General features: G+C 34.5%; 1 protein-coding gene across 2 annotated transcripts in view; it reads left to right on the top strand.

Annotated features, from left to right (window-relative positions):
• Window positions 1-287: 287 nt before the first annotated feature.
• The window catches only part of g (adaptor-related protein complex 3, delta 1 subunit-like garnet), a 204,628-nt gene continuing 192,768 nt past the window's right edge, over window positions 288-12,147 (top strand). For both annotated transcript variants that reach the window (XM_089105783.1, XM_089105784.1), the window contains exons 1-2: window positions 288-403; window positions 11,679-11,774. In XM_089105783.1, the coding sequence (XP_088961909.1) occupies window positions 308-403; window positions 11,679-11,774 (192 nt within the window). In that variant the 5' untranslated portion in view covers window positions 288-307. The remainder of the gene's footprint in view (window positions 404-11,678; window positions 11,775-12,147) is intronic.

The raw sequence follows: 12,147 nt of genomic DNA, 5'->3' as shown, positions 1-12,147 counted from the left end.
GGGAAGTCCACTCGTGATAATAAACCGACAATTCTCGATTTGCGAACCTCAGTTTTACCGACCTTTTCATTCAAACAGGCTTTCAAGTTTTTGGCACCGGTTTCCATTAACGATTCACCGGTTTGGCACCGGTTTGCCGTCATACCTACTTGTACTTCAACCATAGTGAAGTAAAGTCTAAGCCTCGAACGAACTCTTATATTCATTTAATTTCTCTATAGTTGCACCCTAACGTTGTCTAAAATTAATATGTCAAATTTGCTAGGCCTATTAATTGTTTTTGAAGAAGTGGAGTAAAATTAGCAAAATGGCTTTAAAAATTGTGAAGGGTAACTTAGAACGCATTTTGGACAAAAACCTTGCTGACTTAGTGAGAGGAATTAGGAATAACAAAGACAATGAAGTAAGTTCCTGTTTACAATATGTAAAAAAGGGTTTTTGTAAAAGTTTAGCTAGGAAGAAACTAGGAAATTGGATAGGCTAGGCTACATCACTTAGGCTAATGCCCTTTTGAAATGTAATAATGTAGCTCTGTCAAAATTTCAATAGGACCTGACAATCAGATAAATGGTAAATTTCTACCAAATCATATTAGGCCTATTGACTTATGCCTACAGTGAATATACCACTCAATGCCTTTTTGTATGCTGATTACAAATATAATAGGCCTAGCCTAATCATTTCTATTGGAAATAAATTTCAGCCCCCCCCCTATATCGGCCTATGTAAATTCAGGTTATATATTTCTGCATTAGGGGGAGTGGGGGCAAATTTTGTTTCTTATTTAAATGGGAGGTAAGTTTAAACTTTACCCCCCCCCCCGAATGTAGAAATATATACCCTGAATTGACATATATAGGGGGGGGGGGCTGAAATTTATTTCCAATAAAAATGATGGTAAAGTTCTACCAAATCATATTAGCCTAGGCCTATTGAGTTAGGACTAAAGTGAATACACAATTTGATGCCTTTTTTTATGTTGATTACGAATATAATAATCATTTCTATTGGAAATGAATTTCAGCCCCCCCCTTATATACCTAACCTAACATAACCTAACCCTGAATTGGCATATATAGGGGGGGGGGGCTGAAATTCATTTCCAATAGAAATGATTATTATATTTGTAATCAGCATAAAAAAAGGCATTGAATGGTGCATTCACTTTAGTCCTAACTCAATAATATGATTTGGTAGAACTTTACCAAAATAATTATTATATTTGTAATCAGCATAAAAAAAGGCATTGAGTGGTATATTCACTTTATTTGTAAGTCAATAATATGATTTGGTAAAATTTTATCCTACCCAAATTTACAGGCTACCCTGAATTGGTATATATAGGGGTGAGGGCAGGGGCAGATCCAGGATTGTTTTAATGGAGGGGGGGGGTGCAAAATAGGTTGATCTGATAAACTTGCGCATTAGGAGCAATCACTTTATACAACCTAAGAATTTAAATTAGTCTGATATTTTAATTCTTTAGCCAAAAATCTGATAACTAGAAAAATGTCCCTTATATGAACCAATAATAAAACTGAAAGAGTCTGTGTGTACTATGGGGATGTGTTCTGTATCTTTAGGAAGTCCTTTCTTCAAGACCTCAGCAGCAGTCCTCATGGGGACATTATTGGTGAAATAATTGCTTTCTTCTCTATGAATACTGGGCACTCCTTGGCATTAGCAGCATGGTTACCATTGCAGTTAGGGCACTTGAGTACCTGATCTTCCTTTGCTGTTTTAGATTGGGGTCATTCATCAAGGGTGTGTTGTCCACTACAAAGTAGACATCTTTGGTCTCTGCTGCAATTTAAGGCCATGTGGCCAAAACCTTGGCAATTGAAACACTGAATTGCCCGGGGGATAAACTGCTTAACCATATACCTTGCACCCCAAACAGAGATTTTCAGAGGGAACAGAACATCCTGATTAAAGGTGCAAACCAAAGGGATAATTGATGGCCTTGGATATTTAAAGGCCAATGTTACTTGTTGAATTCTGTCATCAACTTGGACCTCCTTGACAAAATCATCCAGATGGGTGACCTTCTCAGATGGGATAAATACAATGCCTTTTCTGTTTCTGATTAAAGCAGGGTTAGAGCTAGGACCAAGCACAAATTTTACCTTACATCCATTTACTGCTATGTCTGAAATAGAAAGTATAGCAGCAGCTACTGACTGGTTCACAGCTATTATGATAATGGAACCATCTGGTCCAAGTCTTTCTAACATTGAACCATAGTGTCCCCTGCTCTCATGATTTTGGAGATGTTGAAACAGTTTTTTGGCAATAACTGTTCTACAGCCCAATGTCAACAGCCTAGGCCTACTGGTCTCATTTGGACCTTCAACACCTAAAGCCAAAATCCTTACACTAGAGTTATTGGGGTCAGAGGTGACAGGACTACTAACCATCCTGTCAGTCATCACAAATAAAACCCCAAAGGGCTAAAACAATTTAAAAAACAAAGTTAAATCGCAAAAAAGAAATAAATTGTCAAATAAATAAAACAAATAGGCTACAAGCAGAGGAGGGACCTCAGTCAATGATAAATTAAGCAAGCAATATAAGTCAAAAGCAGGCACAGCACTAAATTTCAAAGCAGGGTATAAAAGGTTTGATAAGCACTTTCAAGCAATTGGAAGTTGCAATATGCAGGAATCTGAGAGAGTTTGCAGCCAGCACATTAACAGTCAAAGCAAGCCAAAGGCTGAAAAACGCACAACAAAGCGAGTGTAACAGGCGTCAGGGACCCCAAAGGGCATAGCCCCTTGTGTTTTAATTAACAAACCGTGGCACAGAGCTATCCCTACTAGGGAAAGTAGGGGTAGCAATGATGAATATATTTGGATCGTTTCAATTTCAATTTGTCTTTTCCTTGTTGATATTTTTTGTTGCTAATTGTTTGTGTAAACAATGATGATTATGATGGCACTATGAATCATCTGTTGAAGAAAAGGAGCTGTTCACAGCGCTACCTATCCAATTAGAATAACTTCAGGCAGTCTAGTTTAATAGATGGCAGGACACTATGGCAAATGAAGTACCCTATATTTGGGCAATGGATAAATATTTGGTTTTCCAGTCAATTTCTCATGATAGATAAGACTTTTCTGAATACATTGGTATAACTATTTATAAATAGAACACTTGGTCACACCAAAAAGCAATGATTTTGTATTATTAAAAGTTTAGCCTCTGGGCCAATACTTCATCACTATCATCACTGATCATTCATTCATTTCAATCTCTTTTATTCATTCGTTCTTCATTTCATTCATGATCATTCATTTCAATCTCCCCCTCAACATCTACTGAAAATTTTGTCTTAACAACCTACCTGTTCCTGAGATACTGTAGACACTCTGACACCTTTTATACAAATGGTATATTTTTTCAACATTTATCTCAACATCCCTTTTAGTATTCCTTGAAATTTTTAACTAAGTACTGTTAGCATATGCTGAGATATTGTAGATATAGCCTTATGACAATTGGTATGCATATAGTTTCTTTTGATTCAGTTTATCATTCTCAAAAGTATGAATTTACTGTGCTTAACTGCTCCTGAGGTATTGCAGACATCTCATTTTGACAAGCTGGATGCAAATGGTGTCTTTTAATTTAGTTCAATATCTCAGTTGATATTTCTTGAAATTTTCATCTTAATAACATAGCCCTTTCTGAGATTTTGCAGATATGCTCTATTGACACCCAGAATGCCCAAAATGTCTTTTAAGTTCTGCACCTCCCTCAACATTCTATGGAAGACTTAACTTAATGACCCTTTACTGTTCTTCAAATGTTAAAGATATGCTGTTTTCACAGCCCATATACATACAGTGTCTTTTCCTTTAGATTAATATTGCCCTCAGCAGTCCCTGAAAGTATCAACTTTATGCCTGTAGCTGTTCCTGAGATCAATATTGATAAGCCCAGAAATGCCTTATTGATAACCTTGTGTACTTAGTATGTTTTGATAGTGCAACACCCCCTCAACATTCTCTGAAAGTATCAACTTGATATCCATAGCAGTTCCTGAGATACTACAGATATGCCCTTTTGAGTACCGGAATGCATATACAAGTTTTTTGATTTAGCTTGAAATTCCCCTCAATGTTCCCTGGAATTTTAAAGTTATTAAATTTCTGGAAAGTCCAGAATCCTTGAAATATACATGTTCCACTTAATATTTTTAGAAATTGCAATGCCAAGGAGTTTAACATGTTTCACTAGCATTTCAGGTGGGATAGGGTCTAGGAAAATAGGTGTGGAATTCAAGAAATTTAAGAATTTTATCATCATTATATTTGATTCAGTGGAATATAGTTTTATATGTAGATTCTTAGCTAAATTTAAAACATGGATTACGATTTCAGGGAAGTCTCTTTTGATGTTTCTGTGACATACTTCAAGGTTCAGCAAGTCATCTACATATTAACATCTTTCAGGCAATAGCAATTTCATTAACAACTACTAGGTATTAGAGTGGTCCCAATAAGATTCCTTGAAGAATTCCATACTGAGTAGAGAGGGGTTCAGAGAAAATATTTTTGTATTTTACAACTTGGGATCAATTTTAGAGAAATGATATAACAAAATTTACTCAGAGGGTCTTCTTAAAAGTTGTTCAGTAATAAATGGATTATGATGCTGTTGTCAAGTCAAATGCTTAGAAATATGAACAAGGTATGAGGCAAAGAAACAGTCCCTCATGTGATAAAAAAAATCTAGCATCTGAAAGTAAAACTACAATTAAGAAAAAACTTTTTTAATGTTTATCTGAAATATTATCAGAAATAATTATTATTAAAATCTCTTGTTGCACAGAAAGCATCCACAAATTTGCCAGCTATGGTTTTGTCAGAGTACCATTAAATTGTTAAACCAATTATTTCTCTCTGTTGTACATATTCTGTGAAGTTTCAACAGTCATCCATATGTTGACAGTGGGCTGTTTGACATATATGACGTTGTTTGACAGGCTGTTCAACATATTCGATAGGTTGCTGTCTGTAGAAAATTCAACAAGGTTACTACACAATATTCTCAAAAATAATAAATCCCTTGTTAGAAGCCATCATCTAGGCTATGTTTGAATTTGGCTGAATGAACGTTTTTAGTTGGTCTGGCATCCCTTGTTAGAAGCCATCATCTAGGCTATGTTTGAATTTGGCTGAATGAACGTTTTTAGTTGGTCTGGCATCTCTTGTTAGAAGCCATCATCTAGGCTATGTTTGAATTTGGCTGAATGAACGTTTTTAGTTGGTCTGGCATCCTTTGTTAGAAGCCATCATCTAGGCTATGTTTGAATTTGGCTGAATGAACGTTTTTAGTTGGTCTGGCATCCCTTGTTAGAAGCCATCATCTAGGCTATGTTTGAATTTGGCTGAATGAACGTTTTTAGTTGGTCTGGCATCTCTTGTTAGAAGCCATCATCTAGGCTATGTTTGAATTTGGCTGAATGAACGTTTTTAGTTGGTCTGGCATTCCATTGCATCAGACAAGAATTTTAGACACTTGGAACATAGTTCTGTCAATAATATTTGCTGCCATTTTGATTTAATTATATCAAGGAAAAGCCAATGTGGCTACATTTTAGAGAAGATCAGATCAGCTTTGGTGCTGATCCCACCTTCTTTTTTTGTGCAAAAAAATAACCAAGTAATTTTGGCTGAAGGAACATTTTTATTGGCCTGGTGTACTGCCACATAAAACAAGAATTTTCAACACTTGGAATGTAGTTCCAATACTATAATCTTTGTTGCCATTTTAAATTATTGTCATCAAGAAAAAGCTAATGTGGCTATATTTCAGTGAAGATCAGATGAATCTTGGTGCATAGGTGCTGATACCAACTTTTTTCTGCAATTAATAACCAAGTAATCACAGTTTGAACATTACATTGCTGGAAAATTATTAGGAGCTCCTTCTGTGTTAAAGCAAGAAACTGACTGAATCGAATGTTTTTTTCTTATCTGGGTGTATCAGATATAGTTTTCATGTTTCACATCGAATATAACAATGGCTTCAAGAGATGGTGCTCCAAGTCATGGCTAAGCAGAGTTATCCTAGTTTGAAGGAAAATTTCAACAGAGATTCCAAAATTGCACTGTCAAATCATCAGTGCTCTTACCCTAGTAGTCACAAATCTTTGCAGTCACTGTCACAAGTAGTCATAGATGCAGTTGTAGTAACATTAATAGTAGTGCAGTTGCCCTGAAGTTTTAGCTTAATAGCCTTAGCCATTAATAAGCCATTGCAGATACACACTTTTGATTTTTTTGCTTTACAAATTATTTTGGAACAAGTGGGAGATAAGATAAGATATTTATTTCAAAAAATGACTATCACAGACCCCGAAGGGCCGAATTCGCATTTCGGGGTCATATAATAAAAAAACCCATAGAAATAGCACAACAACTAAAAAACTGGCTAAACAATGCCAAAAACAACAATATCAGAAAGGCAAAGCCATTCATTAGTCTAAAAAACAAAAAGTTTAAAATTTAAGAAATTTGAAAAGGCACAAACTAAAAAAAAAAAAAAATTGAGATAAAAATAGTGTTAAAAAGGTTTAAAAGAGAGTATATAAAAAGGGGAGGGAACAGAAGAACCAAACCGACACAAGCATGAAAAAAAAAAATAGTGGTATATTTGATCAGTAATGAAAGGGACAAAGGTTTTTTCATATCTGGAGGTTAAACAACGGAGGGGGGACAAGATAGAGTAGAGTAGAATATTTTTATTTATAAAACGTACATAAATAAATGTCACAAAACAGCGCACATGCCTGGTGGCATACTTTAGCGCTGAAAATATTGCCAACGAAAATACACAGCCATTTTCTAACTAAATTTTACAACAACGAAAAAGAAAATCCTGATGAACAAAATGCTTAGCATGTCATAAGATATTTCTTCACCAGTCTTAGAAAATGTCGCTTGTTGCTACATTCTCGAACTGATGCAGGAATTGAGTTCCAGATTTTTGGGCCAATGTGACGGATGCTGAATCCCGCTCTCGATGTCGGGTGAATTTCGCACGAAAAGTCTGAACGATGCGTAGTTGGATAATTATGAAATTGAGAATTAGTTGAGAAAATGCCGGAGAAATTGACAGGTAAATTACTATATTGATAATCATGACAAATACTAGAGATAGAAATTAAATGAAGTTGGTCCAAAGAGAAAATTCCTGAAGTCCCATATAGGTGACTAACTGAAGTTCTGCAATCAACATTAAAAAGAATCCTCATTGCTTTATTCTGAAGTATTTGAAGAGATTTGAAAACAGACGGAAAGGTAGATGCCCAAACCGAAATGCAATAGATAAAATATGGGTGGACTAAATAATAATAAATATATTTTAGAATAGCTTTAGGAAAAAAGTTAAAAAGACGATTTAGCATGCAAATTTTTCGGGAAATTTTTAACGACAGTGTTTTTACATAATTATGAAACGACAAATTTTCATCTAAAATAATCCCAAGATATCTGAACTGATCTACCCGTCTTAATTCAAAACCATTCAAAAAAAGAGAGAAGGTATCTGACACTACTGATCCAGTTCGCGAAAATAACATATACTGGCATTTTTTTTCATTAAGAGCTAGTAAATTCCTTGAATACCAAACAGACACAGTTAGTAACGTACTTCCAAGGTTCTGGAAAAGAACTGATAGGTCCCGGTGAGAAGCAAAAATTACTAAATCATCAGCAAACATTATAATTTTACAAAGAGGCAAACCTTCTGGCAAATCATTTATAAAAAGAATAAATAGAATAGGCCCAAGAACAGAGCCCTGAGGCACTCCGTAATTAATTGGAAAAGTTTCGGAACGGAGATCAGGAGATTTATCAACACAATCTAGTCGTCTCCCAGAACGGTAAGATGAAAAAAATTTAACAGCTTGTGTTGAAAACCCATAAGACTTTAGTTTAAAAAGAAGCAACGAATGATTTACGGTGTCAAACGCTTTTGCGACATCAAGAAAAATCGCCAACGCGTGTTGACCATCATCTAGTGAATCAATAATATTTAGTAAAAGCTCATGAATTGCCAGTTCAGTTGACTTTCCATTTATAAAACCATATTGAGACGTGTGTAAAATCTTACTATCAAATAAATATTTTTGTAATTGACTATTTGCAAGTTTTTCCAAAATTTTGCTTAAAACCGAAAGTAGAGAAATGCCTCTATAATCTGAAGGGTCAGTTGAACTCCCAGCTTTAGGTAATGCTATAACATTTGCTTTTTTTAAAAGTTCAGGAAAAACCCCATGCATAAGTGATAAATTAAAAATATGTGCTAGCAAAGGTGAAATGCTTGACGCTATTTGCTTTACGGTTTGAGCCGAAAATCCAAATTCGTCCTTAGAAAAACTCCGTTTAAGCTTCAGAATAACTTTTTCAATCTCATGAGGCTTAATCTCAGAAAAAGAAAACGAATATTCCGCATGTTGCTCATTAACTGGAACAGAAGGGGAATTCAGTTGCATATTCATAGTCAATGCAAGTCTAGAACCAATATTACTGAAATAATCTACAAAAGCATTTAAAATTTCATTGGGCTCTGTAACATTTTCCCCATTTAAAACAAGGCAATTAACACTAGTATTCTTACGACTATGAGGACGTATCTTTTCATTTATCAATTGCCATGTTTTTCTCATATCCTATTTATACTCAAAAATTTTCTATTTATAATATTTTCTCTTCTCATGTCTGATAATTTATTTTAAATTATTCATATAAATTCTTAATTATACACACGACTCAGGTGTCTGTAATTTTAAATAATTCTTAAATTTTCTATTTTTATGTTTTAACGATGCCAAAATACCTTCAGTAATCCATGGGTCAAATTTCTGCGCAAACTTTCCATGCGAAACTCGTGTTGAAGAAGCCCGATCCCGCAGTCGCATCATTTGATCAATAAAATCTGAAAACGCAGAATTTGTGTCATCTCAGCCATAAACCGAACTCCAATCATGGTCACCAATTAACTGACGTAGAACTTTACAATCAATCCATGTATATCGCTTTTTTGAATTATCCATTGTTGAATCTCGATGTTGTTTATTACTATTATTTAAATTTAAAAGAACACTCACCGGAAAATGATCTGACATATCAGACAAAATTACTGACGATTTTTCAGCATCAAATAAAACAGGAGAAAAAAATATATTATCTAATAATGTAGCTGTGTTAGCTGTAACTCTTGTCGGCAGAGAAATACTTGGAAGAAAATTAGAACACAACATCATAGTTAAAAACTCCTTATTATTTCCAACATCGAGATTCAAAAGATCAAAATTAAAATCACCCGAAATAATAACCTGTTTTTTCAAAGCTTCCAGATTTTTCAACAGCTGTTAAAAAACTTCAAAAAATATTTTTGTGTTACCAGACGGAGATCGATAAACAGACCAGAAAATAAATGGATTACAGCCCAAAGGTACAACTTCAACAAAAATAGTCTCACATAGCCCTTCATCAAATACAGACAAATCACTGATAATACTAAAAGACCAGTCATCACGAATATACAGCATCTGACCTTCTCTCGAATTCTGACACCTTGTACGTGAAATACACTTCATCCCAGGCAGATCCAACATTGTAAGGGGTGTATTAGCAGACAGAAAAGTTTCGCAAACTCCAACAATGTCTATAGGACTAGATGCAAGCAAAAGCTTCAGTTCATTGAATGCACTTTGTAGCCCCCGGGCATTTACATGTAACGATCTGATCGGTGGACAAAGGAAGTATAAATCCTTAAAGAATGGGATGGGGGGACGTTAAATTTATTCAAGAGCTTAAAGAGAGACATGGACGCATTAGCTCTACGGAAAATATCTTTCACGTGGATGTCCCACTTTAAATTAGAGGAAATTGTAACCCCAAGTAATTTAAAGGAAGACACAGAAATATCTGGGGGGGATAGGGTCGAGGAAGGCGGGAGTAGATTTCAAGAAATTTATTGTCATTATATTTGATTTAGTGGAATTTGCTTTCATATTTAGGTTCTTAGCTTCATCCAAAATGTGGGTTAGAATTTCAAGGGGGTCACTTTTAATATTCCTGTGACATACATCGAGGATCGACAAGTCATCCACGTATTTCCACCTTTGGGGGAAGTCCTTACCAATATCGTTAATCATGACTAGAAATAAAAGTGGCCCCAATAAGATTCCTTGAGGAATTCCGCAATATATAGGGAGGGGGTTAGAGAAAATATTTTTGTATTTAACAACTTGAGATCTATTTGAAAGAAACGATATAACAATATTTACTAACAGAGGATCAAGTTTAAAGTTAACCAGTAGTGAACGAATTAGGGTGGTGTGGTCAACCAGGTCAAAAGCGTTTTGGAAATCAACTAAGACAAGGTTCAGCCAAACATTTGGTTTATCAAGGTTACTTACAATGGTATGCATTAAGTGCACAAGGTAATGGGTGGTGGAAGTTTTGTTTAAGTTACCAAACTGCCGGGTGTCAATACGCGGACAAATTTCATCCTTAAGCCAGTCACAGAGGAAACCTTCATAAAGTTTGGAAAAAACAGAAGTGAGTAATGGGGCGAATGTTGGCGAAAGTCAGACTGGTGCATTTTTTAGGGACAGGTGTTATAAAACCTTGTTTCCAGCAACTTGGGGTTGAAAATATTTGATAAAGGCTCAGCAGTTTTGTCCGAAAAGGCTTTAATTAAGTCAACTGGGATGTCCAAGGGACAAATACTTGATTTTCTAAGCTTTAGAATTTTATTTATAACATCAGAGGGAGAAAGAAAGGGGAAGTAAGTATTGGGAGGAATAGTTGGACTTGAGCCAGTGAAAGGGGGGAGACTTTGCACGATGGAAGCAAGGTACACGTTCAAATCGTTGGCAGTCTTATGAGGGGGTTCAGGGAGATGAAAATCAATTTCGGAAGGGAGATATTCTGTTTCATTTTCGGCACAGCTTTATGGTTTTTGGCTTTTGGAATATTTTTATTATGAATAGCTTGACAAATTTATTTGATATTAATACTATTATTATTAATACTTTACTGCTATTATTATCATTATTAATATGAGATTATCACGTGTTATTTTATAATTGTCATATACCATTTTTATCATTACCATTTTTGTCATTTTTTCATATACCATTTTTGTCATATAGTCATTATCATTTGAGCCATAAACCATTTTTTTACCCCAATATTAACCATGCATTTTGGAGGTTTTCCAAAATCCGTCCTTGCATATACCACTCTCCCCTAAGTATGAATTTTAGTGGTTTTTTTTTTTGGTAAATAAATGACTAAAGTATTTTAGGGTATGAATAAAATAGTACATTTGTTTAATAACTTTTAAGGAGAAAATATGACTGATTTTCAAGGAAAAGTGAGGAAAAGAAAGGGGAAAGATGCAATAAGCAAATTTCTTCTTGTGTCTTGGGCTTTATTGTACCATGTCCTTCTAAGCCACCTTAATCCATATGCCTTTTTAGGGAAAATATCCCTAACTTTTGAGGAAAGTTCTAAACAGTATCTATGATTTTATAATTTGAATACAAATTTGAAAGAAAGGTAGAGAAAAAGGATAGGCAAATTTGCTGAAAACGTGTCTTGTATTGTGCATGCCACATACCCCTACAATCCACATTATTGCATACCCTTTTTCAGGGAAAATACATAACTGCCTGCATTGAAGAGATAAAGCAGGAGCTCAGACAAGATAATCTGTCAGTGAAATGCAATGCAGTTTCAAAATTGGCCCATGTAAGTATACAATTTATTTGCTTGTATGTACTTTTTTTTATTTTTTATGTAGTATTTTTCAGTAATATGTAGTATATACTATATAGTATTTTATGTACTTTTTGCTTAATGTATGAACCAAGTCATTTTTGTGCAATGAAAAGGGAGGTATCACCTTCAATGACTCTTCCGATCTTCTAGGACTCTTGGTTTTATACAATCACCCCTGGGAAAAACTTAGGCCATTGAAATGTATATATATATATATATATATATATATATATATATATATATATATATATATATATATATATATATATATATATATATATATATATATATATGTATGTATATATATGTATATATATATTCATTAACGCATTATAGAGCCGGT

Source organism: Artemia sp. Qi Xiang Cuo, chromosome 20 (genome assembly GCF_049724085.1).
Source record: "Artemia sp. Qi Xiang Cuo chromosome 20, ASM4972408v1, whole genome shotgun sequence".
NCBI classification, from domain to species: domain Eukaryota; kingdom Metazoa; phylum Arthropoda; class Branchiopoda; order Anostraca; family Artemiidae; genus Artemia; species Artemia sp. Qi Xiang Cuo.
The sequence above is the reverse complement of the archived record's forward strand: the minus strand, read 5'-3'. Positions and strand labels throughout refer to the sequence as shown.